Below are 20,254 nucleotides of genomic sequence, written 5' to 3'. Positions count from 1 at the left end.
GAGCTCTGTTAGTTTGTGCTTTTTTTTAATGAATAATATTTATTTTATGTTTGGTGAAAATATACACCCATTCAAGAATTCCTAGACATTCAGTTCAGTGGCATCGCTTCCTTTCTTCACTTTGTGGCAACAATCTTACTGTTTCTACTCAACTTGTTTCACTGCCCTTAACTTAGGCTCACTGCCTCCTAAACTTCTCACCTACGACTGTAGATTTACTGTTGTCAATTTGATTTCATATATATATATGTGTGTGTGTGTGTATGTATATAAAATCTTTTAAGAGGACACAATACTCAAGGCATATGTTCCTTTCTAATTGAGCTAGACTGGTGTTTAGTCTAAAGATGACTTCAGGGGATAATTTTGGTTAAAGATTTAAAGAATATCTAAGGGTAATAGTTTCGTGGACTTCTCCAGTCTCAGTGGGTCCCCTAAGTCTGGAATCTTTAAGAATTTGAAGTTCTGTGCCACATTTTTCTCCCTTTTGACCAGGATCTGTCTGTGGTAGCCATGATCAAAATGTCCAGTTATGGTAGCCGGGCACCATCCAGCTCTTCTGGTCTCATGACAGAGGAGGCAGCAGTTCATGGAGGCAGTTAGTCCTGTAGTCCGTCTCCTCTGATTCCTGGGTCTCCTTTTTCTTCTGTTGCTTCTGGTGAATAGAGACCAATTGTATGCCGGATGGCCGCTGGCAAGCTTTTAGGACCCCAGGCACTACTTACCAAATTAGGAAGTAGAACAGAAACTCTAAAAATTGTATTATGCCAGTTGACTGGATTGTCCTTCAAAACCATGGCCCTGAAGATATGAACGAAGAAAACTAATCCCGTGAGGTGTTTGCTTGTAGCTAAGTAGCATCAGTGGCTTTATCCTCTTTTTTTTTTTTCTAATGCCGTTATTGTAAGATCATATATAACATAAAAATAATTCATAATTTTTCTTGGGTGCAGCTTAGTGATATCACTTACATTAGACAAGCTGTATAACCATTACCCCTATTTGATGTCACTTTCCCATCACCATAAACAAACGTCACTGTTACCTAGAGAATGATCTCTGCCCCCGACTCCTGGTAGCCACTGATAGTCACTGGCCTCTCTGTGTTTACCTGTTCTTATCTTTTCATAACGGTGAGATCATACAGTCTTTCTCCTTTTGTGACTGAATCATATCACTCGGCGTAATGCCCTCGGGGCTCATCCATGTTGCAGCACGTCCCAGAACCTCATGTCTTGTTATGGCATTGTAGGTGTGTGCTGCATTTGTTCATCCATTCATCTGTCGATGGACACTTAGGTTGTTTCTAAATTTTTGCTGTTATTAATAATGCTGCAATGAACATGGGTGTACATGTGTCAATTTGTGACACTGCTGTTAGGTTATACTGCTGTAGGGTATATGGCTACAATTGAAATTACTGGGTCATATGTTAGTGGTATTTTTAATTTTTCCTGCTTTCCATAACAGTTGTACCATTTTACATTCCCGTCAGCAATGGATAAGGGTTACGATTTCTCTACATACTCACTAATGTTTGTTATTATTTTGTAGTCATTGCCAGTCTAGTAGAAGTGAGGTGGTAGTTTGTTGTGGTTTTGATTTGCATCCCTCTGATGGCTGATGAGGGTGAGCATCTTTTCACGTGTTTGTTGGCCACTCGACTATCCTCTCCGGTGAAGCGTCCGGTCATGTCTTTTGCTCATTTTTTGATTGGGTTATTTGTCTTTTTGTTAAGTTGTAGAAGCTTTATGTATATTTTGGATATTAGCCCTTTATTGGATAGACTGTTCGCAAATATTTTCCCCAGTTTGTAAGTTGCCTTTTTAGTCTTTTGACAAAGTCTTTTGGTGAGTGTAGGTATTTAATTTTCACGAGGTCCAATTGTCTATTTTGTCTCTTGCTGCTTGAAGTTTGTGTTTTTCTTTTAAAGAAATTTGTTCCTTTAAATAGTTGAATTTATTGGCATAAAATTGTTCATAATATTCCTTTATATCCTTTTGATAACTGTAGAATCTGTTGTGGATTTTGTTCTTGTCATTTGGTGCCATCAAGTTGGTTCTGACTTAGAGCGACCCCTATGTACAACAGAATGAAACGTTGCTCAGTCCTGTACCGTCCTCACAATCGTTACACTTGAGCTCGTTGTTGTAGCCACGGTGTCAATCTATCCTGTTGAGGGTCTTCCTCTTTTTTGTTGACCCTCTACTTTACCAAGTATAATGTTCTTCTCCAGGGACTGGTCCCTCCTGATAACCTGTCCAAAGTATGTGAGACAAGGTCTCCCCATCCTTGTTTCTAAGGAGCACTCTGGCCGTACTTCTTCCAAGACAGATTTGACAGATTCAATATTTTTCACCAACACCATAATTCAAAGGTGTCAGTGTTTTGGTCTTCCTTATTCATTGCCCAGTTTTCACGTGCATATGACGCAATTGAAAATACCATGGCTTGGGTTAGGCGCACCTTAGTTCTTAAAGTGATGTCACTGCTCTAATTCCTGATGCTGGTAATTTGTATTCTCTCTTTCTCTCTGTGTGTGTGTTTCCTTTAGATGAATCTGGCTAAAGTTTTATCAGTTCTACATATCTTCTCATAAGGAGTCTGTGGCACAGCTAAGCGCTTGGCTGTTAGCCAAAAGGTCGGCAGTTTGAATCCACCAGCCGCTCCTTGGAAACCCTATGGGGCAGCTCTACCCTGTCTGTCCTGTAGGGTCTCTGTGAGTTGGAATCAGCTAGACAGCAACTTTGTTTCTTTCTTTGTTTTTTTTTTTTTGGTCTAGGTAAGAACCAACTTTTGGTTTCAGGGCTCTTCTCTATTGTTTCTCTATTTTCAATTTCATTGATTGTTCACTTTCATTTTTATTATTTCCTTTCTTCCAGTTAAGTGTAATTTACTCATCTTTTTCTAGTTTCTTGAGATGGATTTTCAGGTCACTGATTTGAGATGTTTCTTCTTTTCATGCTATAAAATTTCCTTTAATACCATGTTGTGTTTTCATTTACTTCAGAACACTTCCTGATTTCCGGCTCGAATTCTTCTTGGATCGTTTAGATGTTTGGGTTTTTTAGATGTTTTTATTTAGTTTCCAAATATTTGGATTGTTTTTTTAAAGATACGTTTGTTATTTATTGCCAAAAGAATTGCACTCTGGTCCGAGAACACACTTTGTATGGCTGGAGTGGGTTAAAAATGTATCGAGACTTGAATGTTCCCTGTGCACTTGAAAAGAATGTGTTTTCTGCTGGGGTTGTAGGTGGGATGTTTTAGAAATGTCAGTCAGGTCAGATTGGTTGACAGTGCGGGTCAAAATCTTCTGTATCTTTACTGATTTTCTGTCTGTTCTAGAAATTATTTAGAGTGGTATTTTGAAACCACCTACTGTAACTGGATTTATCTGTTTCTACTTTCAGTTCTTTTAGTTTTTACGTTATGTAGTTTGAAGCTCTCAGTAGGTCCATAAATACTTAGGACTGTTTTGCCCTCTCGATGAAGTCACCCCTCTATCATTACGAGGTGACTCTCTACCCCGGTATGTTTTTGCTCTGAAATCTGTCTTCTCTGATATTCCTATACCCACGTCAGCTTTCTTTTGATTAGCATTAGCATGGTGTATCTTCTTTCCTCCTTTCACTGTTAATCTATTTGTTTTTATGTTTAAAGTACATGTTGTAGGCAGTTTATGGCTTAGACTTGCTTTCATATCCTAAAGACGATAAAAATATTTGCCTTTAAATAGGGTATTCAGACCCTTTATATTTAATGTGATTATTATATCACTGGGTTTAAATTTATGCTCTATTTTTTCTATTTTCCCATTCGTGTTTTTGTTCTCATTCTACTCTTTCTACCTTCTTTTGCATTAATTGTTTTTTTTTTAAATCAATTTTATCTCCTCTGTTGTAAATCCTGGAAACCCTGGTTGGTGTAGTGATTAAGTGCTACGGCTGCTAACCAAAGGGTCAGCAGTTCGAATCCACCAGGTGCTCCTTGGAAACTCTATGGGGCAGTTCTACTCTGTCCTATAGGGTCGCTATGAGTGAATCGACTCTGAGGTACTAGGTTTGGTTTTTGTTTTGTTGTAAATCCTAACTTCTACAGTGTTAATGAGGCCAGATTAGAGACAGTTATGTTAATAAGGCAGGACTCAATCTACAGCATTAGTTTGTATCTTGAGTCAATCTTTTGAGATCTAAAAGAGAAGCTAGCAGAGAGGGACCTCATTACCACCAAGTAAGTGTTGGTGAGCTGCACCAAGAAGCTCCTAGATCAGGGGAAGATTGATGATAAGAACCTTCCCCCAAAGCTGATAGAGAAAGTATTCCCCTGGAGCTAGCACCCTGAATTTAGACTTGTAGCCTCTTAACCTCTGAGAGAATAAATCTGTTTGTTAAACCCAGCCACTTGTGGTATTTCTGTTACAGCAGCACTAGATGACAAAGACACCGACCTCTGTCACTCATCAGTGTATCAATATGTACAGAGTGCGGAAGGCTGCCTCCTGCTCGGCAAGGTGCAAGCCCAGGGCGCTGCTGTTCAGCGGCTGTTGGGGCCACCCTGGTACCTCAGGAAGAGCTGGCACTACCCATCCCGTCCCCTACGGCCCTGTCTGTCAGCTGTGTGTTGGAAAAGTGCCCGTGGGTTTTCTGGAGTTGAACTGGACCCACAAGTGTCACAGTTTATTTTTTATTTCATATAAGTTATTTTTTAGCCTATGCATTGATTTTTATTGCCATTTGCCACAGGGAACTTCACAGGGCATTAAGCAGGGCTGGCCTGAAGATAAATGGAAGTCTTGCCTTTGAAAAACAAAAAGCTTTTTATACTGGGCAAGCTCCCTGTCAGGTCATAGACAGCTCTGCAAGTGGGATCTTCTGGGGACCCCCAGGAAGACCACAGATGACAGTTCCCCTGGGACCAGGCTGGGAAGAAGCCTGGCCCCGTCTGCTCCCTCCAGTAGTTGCAGGCAGCTGGTTTTCACCATGAATATGGACTCATATTTCCAAGCTCCTGCAGAACTGGAGAATAAGGATGGAACCAGGACAGGTTAAAATGTTCCTGCCCAGAGTCAGCTGGTTTTCTTGAATAAACACTCCCCAGTTGCTGTAAGCCATTGGTTAGTTTCTAGAGTTATGAAAAAGTTGATTTTGACAGTTTTTTCCAGTTTTCTTATTGATTTTCTTAAACAATTTCACTGTGGTAAGGAGTATATAACATAAAACTTGCCATTTTAACCATTTTCAAGTGTACAATTCAGTGGCGTTAATTATATTTACAATACTGGGTAGCCATTTACTTCCAGAACTTTTTTCATCACTGCAAACAGAAGCTCTGTACCCATTAAACACTAACTGCCCCCCCCCACCCCGTCCCCCTCCCCCAGCCGCTGCTAACCTCTGATCCACTTTCCGTCTCTGCTTTGCCTGTTCGAGACATTTCGTATTGGTGGGATCATAAAATATTCGTCCTTTTGTGTCTGGCTAATTTCACTCAGCATAGTGGTTTCAGGCTTCACTCATGCCGTAGCATGTATTACAACTTCACTCCTCTTTAAGACTGGGTAATATTGCATTGTATGGACGGACCACATTTTGTTATCCACCACCTGTCGATGGACACTTGGCTTGCGTCCGCCTTTCATCTATTGTGAATAAGGCTGCAATGAACAGTGGTGTACAAGTATCTTTTAGAGTCCCTGCTTCCAGTTGTCTCTGGTATATACCTAGGAGTAGAATTGCTAGATCATGTAGTATTATGGAATAAATTGTGTCCTGCCAAAAAAATGTATAGCTTGGCAAGGCCATGATTCCCAGTGCTGTGTGGTCATCCACCATTTTGTGATCTGATGTGATTATCCTATGTGTTGTAAATCCTAACCTCTGTGATGTTAATGAGGCAGGATTAGAGGTGGTTACGTTAACGAGGCCAGAGTCAGTCTAATCTATAGGATTAGGTAGTATGTTGAGTCAATCTCTTTTGAGATATAAAAGAGATAGCTCAGCAGAGAGGAGAAAGACCTCATATTGCCAAGAAAGAGCACTGGGAGCAGAGCATGTCCTTTGGACCCCGGGTCCCTGCACTGAGAAACTGCTAGACCAGGGGAAGACTGATGACAAGGACCTTTCCCCAGAGCTGACAGAGAGAGAAAGCCTGCCGCTGGGGCTGGCACCCTGAATTCAGACTTCTAACCTCCTAGACTGTGAGAAAATAAGCTGCCAATTGTGTGGTATTTCGGTTATAGCAGCACCACCTAACTAAGACATAGGGTAATTCTATTTTTAACTTTTTGTGGGACTGTTTTCCACAGCAGCTTTGCCAGTTTACAATCCCACCAGTAATGGACAAGAGCCTCGTTGCTTTTGTGGGGGAGAGAATTCTTGGAGGGTCCTACTCTGGCATTTTTACTGATGTTCCTTGACAATATTCTTTTTAATAAATTCTTTACTTTACACAAGGAAACCATATTTTTGGTAAAAGTGAAATATCAAAACTTGCTGTTGTCAAGCGGATTCCGACTCATAGCAACCCTATAGGACAGGGTACAGCTGCCTCATAGGGTTTCCAAAGCTATAAATCTTTACAGAAGCAGACTGCCACATCTTTCTCCCACGGAACGGCTGGTGGGTTTGAACTGCCCACCTTTAAGTGAGCGGCCAAGCACTTAACCACTGTGGCACCAGTCTCCTTATTAAAACAAAACACAGAGAACCAAAATTAATAAGTAAAATGATTAATTCTTGGCTTTTTGATGCCAATTTATAATACAAATATTTACACTTACAAAGTTGGACACACACACATGCATGCTTTTCTATACCTTGCTTTCCTTAGCAATATGTCATAAATGTGTTTTCGTCATTCAGCAATGTCGTCAGTTGCCAGTGAGTTGATTTTGATTCATAGCAACCACGTGAGTGCAGCGGAGAACTGCTCCGTAGGGTTTTCAAGGCTGTGACCTTTTGGAGCAGATTGCCAGGCCTGTCTTCTGAGGCACCGCTGGGCAGGTTCAAACTGCCAACCTTTTGGCTTGTAGTTGAGCGCTTAACCGTTTGCATCACCCAAGGACTTTTCAGCAGCGTACACTCCACTGTTTTTAACAGATACATGATGTGCAGATGGTTCGGGTGCACTGAAATTCAACAAGTCACCTCTTCTGGGATATTTAGGTTGTGCCTAATTCTTACTCTCGAAAATAATGCTGAGATAAGCATCCTTTTATTTGTATCATTGTTATTATTTTTTAATATGTCTCATTAGTTTTGGGAGACACACTCCTAGAAGTGGGGTTTCTGGTTCAAAGGAAAACGAGCATGTCTGGGGGCATTAGTGGAGGAAGGGTCTCTTGCTTCCCGAAGTCTGGACAGAAAGGTCTCCCCTCTCCCTTTCTCAGCTTTTGCGCTCTTTTCTTGGTGTTAGACAGCATTCTCTGAGAACTCACCTCTTTTAGATTAATTCTGTCATCTGGGTAGAAGGGCCACTCGAATTCATGCAAAGGTCTGTCACGCTAAGCTATATTTCCAGAAATTTCCTTTCGTTGACATGTAAGAAGAGAGACTTGGTAACTTCCGATACTTGTAGAAGGCCAGTCATCCATAAGTTTTCACTGTGGTCCTACTGTGTGTCCATGTTGTGCTTAGAGGCTGGTTTAATGAGCAGATGAGAATTAACTTACTGCCGGTGCATAAGTTCCATGTGGTGTGAACTATTAATATCTAGAAACCTCTGATGACGGGATCTTTTTCTGAGCCAAGAACAAATATGATTAAAGTTTGTAATGACAAGTCTGAGACATTTGCAGTCGACTGAAGGACTCACTGTATCAAGAGCTAAAGCAGATTAAATGATATTATTCAGTGTGGTTTTATGGTTAAGCATATTATAATTCTCTGAAAATGACAACCTCGTCTTGCCCTATATTAGACCCTTGACCGTTAGGAGGGTTTGTCTCAAGACCTTGGATGTATGTATGCCACCATAGCTTCTGATTTCTCCCATAAGATGCAGGAAAGATGAAGTGAAAAAATGCATACAACTCTCCCAGGCCCTTTACGATTCTATAAATACAGGACTTCAGTCATTTATAAAGCCATGAAAACAAAGTCGGGCTGGAGCCCTCACTGAAATGGTTTCCAGAATCATTTTTCTCTTTTTTATATAACGCGTACCTGACAGACAAGCTGACGATAGAAATTCAGGTCTCGGCTGAGCTCAACTCTGCGTATCTTACTTTATCCAAAGCTTCTATTAAATGATCACACTAGGAGCTGTTTTATCTTGCTTTGCCTTCCCATCTTCCATGCTAGGTGTCAACTTTTTGGGCATCCATTTTTCTTTAGAAATAAAGTTCCATCTGTGGAAATGACTGGGTCAGGTGGTAGCTCAAGATCACAGGACTAGAATCTGGGCCCCATAGAACTGCAGAACTGAAAACCGCGTGGTACTTTGGAGTTACCTGCAAATAGCCAACATTGTCAATTGCCAGGGGTCGGAAGGGACTCTGTTATTAAGAAAGCTCGACTAAATAGAACAGCGCCACCCTGAGTAAATGGCAGCTCTCTGCTTGTGAATGCAGTTCAACGCCATTTCTTCCCTTCAGTAAATTTAAACATTTGCCTCTCTGAGTTCCTGTTTGTGCCCTGATCTCACTCAGCTGATCCTGGACAAGTGCAGAGTACAAAGGTCAGGCTCAGTCCGGTGGACCCTGAATCAGCCCGCCAGCCACCCAATCAACAATATTCATTGTTACTGTTGTTATCTGCTGTCCAGCCGGCTCCTGTTCATGGTGACCTTATGTATAACAGAAAGAAACGTTGTCTAGTCCTGCACCATCTTCACGATGGTTGACATGCTTGAGCCCACTGCTAAGGCTATTGTGTCAATTCATCTCATTGAGTGTTTCCCTCATTTTTGCTGACCCTCTGCTTTACCAAACATTATGTCCTTTTCTAGTGGTTGGTCTTTTCTGATGACATGTCTAGAGTAAGTGAGCCAAAGTCTTACCATCTGTGCTTTTAAGTGGCATTCTGGTTATATTTCTTCTACAATGGATTTGTTTAGCCTTCTGGCAGTCTAGTGTGTATCAGTACTCTTCACCAACACTACAACTCACGTTATTCATTGGTAGCCCACTCTACCAGCACTAGTCTAGGAGTTGGAATACGGGGTGGCTGGACTTTCATGGAATTTAGAGCCCTGTGAAGGAGACAGATGACAAACTAACCAGCCAGAACATCATCAGATAGGGAAGCAGTTACAATAGGGTGATGTGTTAGGGACCAGAGGCTCCACTGGGCCTCTTCAGTGAGACGGTGTTCAAGCTGAGCTGTACAGCTGGGAGGGGGCCAGCCCTGGATAGTCATCTCTGTTATCTAGTACTGCTATAACAGTAATAAATACCACAACTGGGTGGCTTTAACAAACAGAAATTTATTTTCTCACAGTTTAGGAGGCTAGAAGTCCAAATTCAGGGCGCTGGCTGTAGGGGAAGGCTTTCTCTCCCTGTCAGTTCTGGAGGTAGGTCCTTGTCTCTTCAGCTTCTGTTTCTTGGCTCCTTGGTGATCTTCATGTAGGATGGCATCTGTCTTCCCCCATCTCTGTTTGCTTGCTTGCTTGTTTAATCTGTTTTATATCTCAAAAGAGATTGACTTAAAACTGGTTCATGACCATCGGGGTATATGTTTGCCCACCCACATTTTTTGCCTCTCAGGTTTCTTGGGATCCTACTTTTTCCACTGAAAGTATTTGCTGCACCCCCAGTAGAGATTTATGTAACAGTGAAAAATGAAAGATACTTTTTTGGCACACAGACCTAGCTGGGGCACCAGGCTTAAATGTGAGGTAGTACATGCAGGAAGTGTGACTGGGTAAGACTTTTGTCTCTTTTGGCTTTTGTACAGCTAGATAAGCCTTGTAAGCATATTTATGGTTTCCTGTGTAATAATTAAGGAACACTGGTGGGTTTTTGGGGGTGGATATTTTTGTGTCATATTTGGAAAACCAGAGGTGCCCAGTGTAGCCAGATGGAAGGAGCGCTGCAATAATTCCTGCCACCCACGTCCAATGGGACAGACAAGCACCCACTAATCATGGCACCAGAAAAAAAAAAAAAAAAATCATGGCACCAGAGTACCCCCTAATTTTCATGGTAAACATGTAATCCCACGTAATATTTCTTAAAATCCATATTACCAACCAAAAATTTAAACCACTCTGATTCAGCATGCTTCCATTAATGAAAATACATGGTATCAAAAAAAAAAAAAAAACTCAAAGCAGAAAATAATTGGGTACTGAAAGGTTTAAGACACATCCCACAGTAATACTGTCTCATTAACATAACAAAGAAGACCCATTCCCAAATGGATTATAACCACAGGTACACCAAAAACCAAACCAAACCCTTTTCTGTCAAGTTGATTCCGACTCATAGCAATGCTATAAGACAGAGTAGAACCGCCCCATAGGGCTTCTAAGGAGTGGCTGGTGGATTTGGACTGCCAATCTTTAGGTTAGCAGCTGAGCACTTAACCACTGCACCACGAGGGCTCCAACCACAGATATAGGGGTTAGGGTTATGACACATGTTTTGGGGGGAACACAATTCAGTCCATAACAGTGGTCCTAGAGGAGTGGTGTGGTGGGCCGAGGAAAGAGATGCTTCAAAGACCCTGAGGTGGGATGTTTGAGAAACTGAAAGAGGACCCTCGAGGCCAGAGTGTGGCAGGCAGTGGGGGAGTGGGGCTGGGTGAGGGGATGGGCAAGGGGCTGCAGTGGGCAAAGTGACTGTGTAATTTATGGTCCACACTGGGACATCTTGGAAGGAGAAAGGGAATGTCTTTCATAATCACCGTGGGACCACAGGTATCAACCAGGGCAGTTCTGGCAGGCCAAGGTGGCCCATGGGTCAGGGCCTTGGTGGTGTCACTTTCTCCCTGTGTCAGGAAACATCAGGCTGATGGATGTGCTGACAGACGTGTGTGTGCTTGGCTCTGGCCCCCACCACTCTGAGCCAGACTCTTTCCTCCAAAAGGTGGGGTGGGACAGGCAAGCTGGCCGTCCACTAAGGCCCGTTTCTCTCTTCCCTCAATGGTTCTTCTAGGAACACTGCCCAGGAAATGCAAGAAGGAGCTCTTGGCAGTGAAGCTAAGGAACCGGCCAAGCAAGCAGGAGCTGGAAGACCGGAACATCTTCCCTAGGAGGACCGATGAGGAAAGGCAGGAGATTCGGCAGCAGATTGAGATGAAACTGTCCAAGTAAGTGCTGTGAGCAGGCACGGCGGAGGCCGCCCTCTGGCCTGGATGGCCCTGTACTATCTCCTTCCCCACTGCATTGCCCTGTACTGTCTCCTTCCCCACTGCATTGCACCAGGGCCCACACACTCAGTGTCTGCAGCAGGGTTCTCAACTGCAGCACTGCTGGCATTTGGAGGCTGTCCTGTACATTGTGGGATGTTTAGCAGCATCCCTAGCTGCTACACGTTACACCCCCCTCCCTCCTTGACAACCCAGGATGTCCCCAGACACTGCCAAATGTCTCCTGGGGAGCAGAATCACTCCTGGTTGAGAACCACTGGTTTATAGGAGCCAGGTGAGGCCCAGGAAGAAGTGAAGGGCTACAGGCGGGTGTGATGGGGATCAGCAGACTCGGGGGGCCTTGTCTGGGGGCAGAGGCACGAGGGCCAACCCTGCTCACTTGCATGGGCATTCCCAGGCAAGAAGGTGGACTCAGCATTGCCAAATCTTCTAAGGTATTCCAAAAACAAAAAAGCTGAGCGTCTGGAAGTTTCTTTTTTGGGCAATATATTGCCACACCTGGCTACCTGCTGTCTGATTGCAACACCTGAGACCCCAGCCACCCTCTGCTTTGTGACCTCTGTGGTCTGCTTAGGCAGTCCTCTGGGTCTGGGAGTTGGAAACCTGCTGTGCTGTGGGCAGGACAGATGGGGCTGCTACATCCCAGGCAGGGATCTGCTGGGATCACATCAATCTGCTCCAAGGCAGAGCGCCTGGGGGGCAGTGTTGCTTTGAGTGCTGGGTGATTGGATGTCTGGCTTCCTGAGTGCCAGCATAGCTGGGGTCCAGGAACCCCGGGGTTCCCTCAGCTTCCAGTCCTCACTTGGATGTGGCAGTGAGGGCACCAGGAGAGGCTGAGCCTTGCAGACGGATGCTCAGCAGGTGGACACATTTCCCAGTCTCCCCAAGGCAGGGCCAGGTGGCCGCACTGAGCTTCGTGGGTTTGTGGGGAAAGGAAATGTTGATGGTTCAAACACGTGGTCCCAAGCTGCCACCAACTTCACAGCAGCATGTCCCTAGCTCCCTCGTCCTACCTGATGGGGATCAGCCTGGTGTGGGGGACGGGGCCTGTGTACGCCCCATCTGCCCTGTCCACCCTGCCCTCCTGGCATGTCCCAAGCCTCCTCTTTCTTCTTGCTGAGGATCAGCCTGCCCTGCAGGACTGGTGCGGGGGACAGGGCCTGTGTGCGCCCCATCTGCCCTGTCTACCCTGCCCTCCTGGGGCCCCAGGACCAGCCCCTGTCTCACTGCCCTATAGGAGTGGCTTGGGGGGCAGGGCCCATCCAGGTCCAGTCCTCTCTGCCCTCCTCGCATGTCCCGAGCCTCCACTTCCTCGTTGCTGGGGATCAGACAGCTCTGCAGGGCTGGGTTGGGGAATGAGGCCTGGGTGTACCCCAGTCAGAGTGAGTGTCAGACCCACCAAGCACTTACCTGTGACACCGAGAGCACAGGTAGCCCTCACTTAATACGGGGTTCCATTCCAAGGACTCTGTTGAAAGTCGGCTCTGATGTATATCAAATACCTCATTTCACATTAACAGCTGAGGCTTCTGGTGGTGTGAAACGCTGAGCGAAATCACACTGTAGACAGTAAAGTTGGCGACAGTGTCGTAACTGTGAAGTCGGGGTCGTAACGGCTGTCAGGTGCATGCACAGTTCAGTTGTCGTATGTCATTAGAGTTGAACATTCCCTGACTTTCTATCCATTATGACTCCCAACACCGACACTGACTTCATTGTAGACCAGGCCATAACCTGCTACACGGCAGCGTTTTGAACAGTAAGTCGTAACGCTGAACCTCTGCCAGTAAACATGAGAATGATAACATAAGCAAATTATGGTCTGCAACATTGTATGTGGTACATATTACTAATGATAAGATGTACAAAAAAAAAAACCAAAAGTCAGTTGTAAGTGCAATTAGTTGTAACTCGAATGCCTTGTAGGTTGGGGCTCCCTGTATTGTTATTCTTTAAGGAAAAGAAGCACATTTTCTGTGTTTCCCTTTAATTTGCTTTTTATGTCCAGGCACGCTATTTGTGAGATTTGCCTACATTGGTACACGTGATTCTGGTTAATTCATTTCCACTGATACATAGTGTTGTATTACATGAGTATACCACGCTTCACCCATTGGCCAGTTGACAGACATTTGGTTCTTTTTTTCCCTCAAATGTTTACATTTGCACCAACACTGAAATGAATGTTCTCTTGCGTTTTTCCTTAAGCAAGAGTTTCCCCAGGGCCTGTCACCTAGAGAGCAGTTGCATCTTGGAGCTGCATCATCACCAGGCATTGCCAAATTTTCTTCAAAGTTGCTGTACCAGTTTACGTTTCTACAAGCACCTTAACCCTGCTGTGTGACTTAGCCGTTCCTGGACTGTGTCAGACTTTGTGTTTGCATCTCAGTAGCACGGCCTCCACACTCGTGAGGCTTGGTTTCACGTTTCTGTGGTTTCCACTGCGGTCGAGCACTGCTTCAGCCTAGATTATCATTTGGGCTTTTTTCTTCTACTCATGTGCTTTGCCTACAGTTTTCTTTCTCAATGGTTTTGAGAAATCTACTTTTTAAGTTGTGGCTTCTAGTCCTCTGCCAGTTTGATGAGCTACGGGGTTCTTATTTGTGGCTTGTTTTCATTTTGTTAATGCTTTCTTCTATCGCACTGAAGTTTTTCATTTTCAAGATAGTCAGTTTAACAATTATATACTTTCAGGGTACGTAAATGTTTTTTGTGAGGGGCTGGATAGTAAATATTTTTGGCTTTGCAGGCCAGGTTCCTCTTCCACGCTGCTTACAGAGCAGAAGCAGCTGTGGACAATAGTCAAATAAACAGGCGTAGCTGTGTGCTAATAAAACTTTATTTACAAAAACAGATGCTGGCTCATGGGCCAAAGGTTGCAGACCCCTAATATACTTTATGGTTTGTATTATTTATACCATGTTTTAAAAAATCCTTTTCTAGCCTAAGGTCAAAAAATTACATTTAAGCATTGTGTTATTTTTTGCAACTGCCACTGGGTTGTGTCAGTTGATAATGGTTTTCCATTTGATAACTACACTGAATTCTCTTTTAAAACAAAGTATTAAGGAAATCAGTTTAAAGAAAATAAATATTAAGTAAACAGTGATAATATATATAGTGTGTTAATTTGACAACAGTTATCATGAAGGTTTCTTGAAGTGAGAAAAGTCAGGGATCCCATTCCTAAATGTGGAGGTGGGGTGGTAAAAGGTGGAGGTCCTGGAAAACCACGTCCAAGGGCCTTGAAGACCCCCCTAACTAAGAGGCCAACCAATCAACCAGTTACCAACAAGTTAAGCCCAACTTGTGGTGACCCCATGTGCATCAGAGCAGAATCGTACTCCGTGTGGTTTTCAGTGGCTGATTTTTCAGAAGGAGACCACCAGGCCTTTCTTCCGAGGTGCCTTTGAATGGGCTCAAACCTCCAACCTCTCAGCTAGCAGCGGAGCATTCTCCATTTGCACCACCTGGGAACTCCCGTTAAGAGGCAGTGCCACAAACCTAGTTCCTGGGCCTGGGTGTATTCTGTTTCTCCCAGAATCTGGAACTAATTTTAAACCTTGGATAGAATGAAGTTGCTCCCTGGAAATTTGTCACCATATTTAAACACCGAAAGGCAACCCCAGAATTAGCCACAGAGAAAACAGTGCCTTCTTGGGCGCCTGTGTGCTCGGCTTGGGGTCCCATGTGGAGTCAGCATCGTCTTCGGGGACGTGAACACTCTGTGATTAATTAGCACCGCCTTCCTGGACCGTTCACACACCTGTGAGCATAGGTGGAGCGTCACGGACCCACAGCGCTATACCTTGCTCAGTATGCCTTTTCAGGAGAACCAGAGATAAGATGTTGCATGGGGCTTTCGTTGGCTGGAAGTTTTGCTTACTTTCCCCCATTTAATTGGTGGTGGTGGTGGTTAGCTGCTGCTGAGGCTGTTCCCCTCCCCGCCCCCACCCCGTGCACAATGGAACCAAATGCTGCCCCGTCCTGCGCCATCCCTGTGATTGGCTGCAAATTGGACCATTGTGATCCATAGGGCTTTCGTTGGCTGATTTTTGCAAGTAGATTGTCAGGCCTTGTTTCCTAGTCTATTTTCATGTAGAAGCTCCCCTGAACTTGTTCTGCATCCTAGCAACATGCAAACCTTCACGGACTGATGGGCGGTGGCTGTGCGTGAGGTACATTGGCTGGGAATCAAACCCGGGTCTCCCTCATGGAAGGTGAGAGCTCTGCCAGTGAATCACCAGTGCCCCCTGTAGATACTCCCTTTACCCTGTTGTTGTTGTTACTTGCCTTCGTTGGAGTCGATACTAACCCATGGCGGCCCCACATGTGCAGATTAGAACTGCTCCATGTGGCTTTCAAGGCTGTGGCCTTTTGGAAGCAGATCACTAGGCCTGTCGTCCAAGGCACCTCTGGGTGGGTTTGAACTCCACCCTTCCTGCTCTGAGTGAAACATTTAACTGTTTGCATCACCCAAGGGCTCCTTTATTTACTTTAGCCCGCACCATAATCCAAGAAAGCAGGAGTGGTTATGGTCTCCATTTTACAGATGAAAGGCCTGAGCCTTAAAAGACGTCAAGCAGCTTGCCGGGGTGGGGTCCCACCATGGGAAAGAGGCAGGGTGAGGGGTCACGCAGAAGTCTGATAGAACACCAGCTCGAGGTTACCTATCTTTCTTGTTCACAGTTTCGAATTTTCTTGGACTAGTTTGGCGGGCACAAGGGCGTGGTCAGTGAGCCACTGGACGTGAGATGCTTTGTGCCTGTATCTGGTGGGGGGCGGTGGGGACAGTGTAAAAAGTCAGCGTCTTAGTCATGTAGTGCTGCTGTAACAGAAATACCACAAGTGGGTGGCTTTAACAAACAAATTTATTCTCATAGTCTAGGAGGCTAGAAGTCTGAACTTAGGTTGCCAGTTCCAGGGGAAGGCTTTCTCTGCCATCTCTGGAGGAAGGTCCTTGTCGTCAATCTGCCGAACTAGGAGCTTTGCAGTGCAGGACCCTAGGTCCAAAGTACACGCTTCTCCTGGCACTACTTTCCCATGTCTCTCTGCTTGATTGTTTTTTATACCCCAAAAGAGATTGGCTCAAGACACAGCCTAATCTTGCAGACTGAGTCCTGCCTCATCCACACAACTGCTGCTAATCCCATCTCACTAACTCCGTAGAGATAGGATTTACAACACATAGGAAGATCACATCAGACGACAAAATTGGAGGACCATCACACAACACTGGGAATCATGGCCCAGCCAAGTTGACACACATTGTTGGGGGACACAGTTCAATCTGTGACAGCCGCCCAACGTAGGAAGTGTGGGGAGCGAGACTTTCTTATTGTGTCGTTGGGTGCCATCGAGTGGACTCCGACTCAGAGCAACCCTGTAGGACAGAGTGGAAGTGCCCCATAGGTTTCCAAGGAGTGGCCGGTGTGTTCAAACTGCTGACCTTTTAACCACTGCACCACCAGTGACAGGATATTCAGAAAGAGGCTCTCAGCTGAGCAAGGGCTTTGGGGTGCCATAAACAGGCTTGAACCCTGGCCTTTCCTGTCCGAGCACTGCAGCTTTCTGCCTCCCTGTCCCTGGGTTTGTAAGATGTTTGTAAACCTTTGCAAGGTTTCAGGTTAGTCCTGTGAAAGGCAGGAGGTGCCCAGGGGTGGGAGCTGCTGTTGGGGTCACAGCCTGGCACATTCCTGGGTTAGTCCTCACCTGCCCAGGGCACAGAGTCCCCTCCAGGCCTGCGTACCAAGATGCCCACGGGCCAAGCCACAGTGCCAGCGTTGTTGTTGGCCATAGTGTGACCACTTTTCCTGTTGGTGATTGCTGTGACTCAGCCTGGAGACCCAGGAGCTGGCAGGCCCCTCCCAAGCAACACACACCCTTCTGTTGAGTCTCCCCTGGGGGACCGTGCCTGGCATGGCTGTGAGAAGCTGACGGATATTCTGTACTGTCCTCCGGGAGCTGGTGCTTAGCATGTTAGCAAAGCAAATATGTAAATGATCTCCGAACTGGCCCTTTGTACATTTTGTTCTGCTGTGTCCAGAACAGGCTGCTGCCACTCCTGCCTCTGAGAAAACACAAGTTCCCGGGAGAGAAAAAAAGGGTCAAGGTTGCCTGGCACTCACTGGAAATCTGCAGGGATTTTAAGGAGAGCACCCAAGTTCTCAGGCAGGGCCATACGAGCTGGCAGCAGCACCAGTGGCACTGCGGACGCGAGCCTTAGTGTGAACACATTCTGCAGAAGCTGCAAAGCTGAGCTGGTGCACAGCGTGGTTTCTCAGTCTGGGCTTAGTGGGAAAGAATGCCCAAACGGGAAGCCACTCCTTTCTGAAGTGTAGAAGCTTCACTGCAGAGGTTAAGGGCTGCAGAATAACAGGCAGCTGGGTGGGTGCCCGGTTCATCCCGAGGGGACTGACTCCACCCCGTAGGCACCGTCCAAGATGAGGGACAGGAGGCCATCATTAGTACTAGTTGCTGACGGCAAGGTCTCCATGTGCCAGCATCCAGCTATGTGCTTCATGTTGTTAGGTGCCATTGGTCCCCAGAGTAGGAATCTGTATTGTAACAGAGCCCCTCCTCATCTTACACAACACTGCGTCTCCTTCATTAGGGCCCTTGGAAAACAGTTCTTTGAGGCTTCAAGATCAGAAAAAGCTGTGCATCTGCTTAGTAGCTGGCCTGACTGCATCTTAAAGAAAATGTACATCTTGTGATTGTGTTTCCCTCTTTGCTTTGGCCTCCAGGAAGCTCAGAACCAAGTGTGCATTTACCTGTGACTGTTGTCTCACTTAGGATGCGTGTCTGTGTATTCATCAAGTGTTTGGCCTTCTGTCGTTTTCCCTTTGTCTCGATTTCCTCAATTCTTCATTTTATCTTTATGAGGTGTATGTTTTTCTATAAACGATTTCAAATCCGTTCTGTATTTTACGCGTAACGCTGTAAATAAAATTACATATTTTTCATGGAGGCCCTCTGAGCATACACGAGGTGTGGACATGCCTTTTCTGGTTCTTGCTTTTGAGACCTGGTTGTCTGTACGAGATGAGACCTGGGAGTTTCCTCCCCCGGGGACTCTGCTCCCAACACTCCCAGCTCACTTCGTCCTCAGACCTCACGATCGGGTCGACAGTGGAGTTACCCTACCCCTGCTTAGATGATGCCGTGGAAGCCACATTAGCACAAGCCTGCTGGAGAGCAGAGGGCAAGGCCAAGGTCAGGCCAACCTGGGTGCCTCCGGGCTCTGCCCTCATCAGGTATGGAGCAGATGGTGGGTCCAGGCTTCCCGGCTCCCTCCCCTCTTCTGATGCATTCGTGGGGACATCAGTGGGCCTGCTCTGTGTGCTGTCTTTGAGGGCGACATGAACTCAAGATCATGTGTAAAGTGTGTGGCCTACAAGCTTGTTGTGGGTTGAATTATGTCCCCCTGCAAAGGTATGTTGAGGTCCTACACCCTGCTATCTGTGAATGTGACCCTGTTTGTAAATGAGGCCATTAGGTCGCTCCCTCATCCTGTATGGTTGGTGTCCTTATAAGAAGAGGTAGGCACAGAGACGCTGCCGTGTGATGGTGGGGGCAGAGAGTGGGGTGATGCATCTACAAACCCAAGAAGGCCAGGACTGCTGGCGACCCTAGAAGCTAAGAGAAAGGCTCGCAACAGATTCTCCCCAGAGCCGTGGTGCTGCTGACACCTTGATTTTGGAATTCTGGCCCCAGAACAGGGAGACAGTATGCTCCTGGGTTCTAAGCCCCCCCGTTTGCAGTACGTTGTCACGACAGCCTCAGAACACAGTACCCCCCACCTCAGCATCTGTGCTTTCTGAGTCAAGTTCTCACGGGACAGCGCGGCCCCTGCTGACTGCGAGAAGACGCAGGCAGAGGGCCAGGACACAGTGTGACGGGAATTCTGGAGAATTTGTCCTCCAGATGTGCTTTAGACCAGGCAGGTCTGTTTTAGGTCCCAAGACACAGCGTCCCCCCCTCCCCCCCAAGTGGAGACTGTTCCTGCAGACGCTGCCGTTCAGGTTGCAGAGTGGAAATCCACGCTGGGCCACCAGGACAGGGCGAGGGCAGCTGGGGCATGGTCTCCCTGGGTCCTTGCTGTGTTGTGTGGCTGCACCTGAACCTGTGTGGACAGAGGTCTTGCCAGAGCTCTTGCTCTGCCGTGGGTCTACACCCGATGCTGCGTGGACAGAGGTCTCGCTGGGCCCTTACTGTGTCGTGGGTTTACACCTGATGCTGTGTGGACAGAGGTCTCACTGGGCCCTTGCTGTGTCGTGGGTTTACACCTGATGCTGTGTGGACAGAGGTCTCGCTGGGCCCTTGCTGTGTCGTGGGTTTACACCTGATGCTGCGTGGACAGCAGCACTCACTTCCAGGGAAATGCCGTTTGGTCAGCTTCAGCCAGGTGGACGTAGCAGAGGAATCAGCTACCTCTCAGATCTGCTTTCTGATCACGGATTGCATGACAAAATCACCAACAACCATGGCATCTGATGCGGGCCGCCCCTTGCTGCTTGCTGGCACCATGCTGGGTCCCTTTCCACCTCCACAGCAGTGTCGGCAGGTCTCTTCCCCCCAGTCTGCAGGGGAGACCCTCGGGATGCACCTTCACCTGTCCCCAGGGTCTCACCACTACCGCATGGCAAAGCCATAAGGAAGGTTCTGAAGCCCTTGTTCCTAACCACTGAGCATGACTGTCTGAAGCCACAGTGTAGAGCTCACCTCTATGGAATACTGATGACACACTGTGGCTGAAGTCCTGCTTCTGGTGGATGCCAGTGTTAAAGAGGCAGCTAACGGCCATGTTAAACACTTGGCTGCTAACCGGAAGGTTTGCAGTTCGAGTCCACCCAGTGGTGCCTCAGAAGAAAGGCCTGGCCATCTACTTCTGAAAACCAGCTACTGAAAACCCTGTGGAACACAGTTTACTCTGATACCCG

The 20,254-nt window shown here is 46.3% G+C and overlaps 1 protein-coding gene across 3 annotated transcripts in view; it reads left to right on the top strand.

Annotated features, from left to right (window-relative positions):
• The window catches only part of PHACTR3 (phosphatase and actin regulator 3), a 195,988-nt gene that overhangs the window by 145,484 nt on the left and 30,250 nt on the right, over nt 1-20,254 (top strand). For all 3 annotated transcript variants that reach the window (XM_049869083.1, XM_049869084.1, XM_049869085.1), the window contains exon 8: nt 11,099-11,252. In XM_049869083.1, coding sequence (XP_049725040.1) covers nt 11,099-11,252 — 154 coding nt within the window. The remainder of the gene's footprint in view (nt 1-11,098; nt 11,253-20,254) is intronic.

The sequence above is a fragment of the Elephas maximus genome, chromosome 25 (genome assembly GCF_024166365.1).
Source record: "Elephas maximus indicus isolate mEleMax1 chromosome 25, mEleMax1 primary haplotype, whole genome shotgun sequence".
Classification (NCBI taxonomy): domain Eukaryota; kingdom Metazoa; phylum Chordata; class Mammalia; order Proboscidea; family Elephantidae; genus Elephas; species Elephas maximus.
Note: the sequence above shows the minus strand (reverse complement) of the source record. Positions and strands in the feature narration are given on the sequence as shown.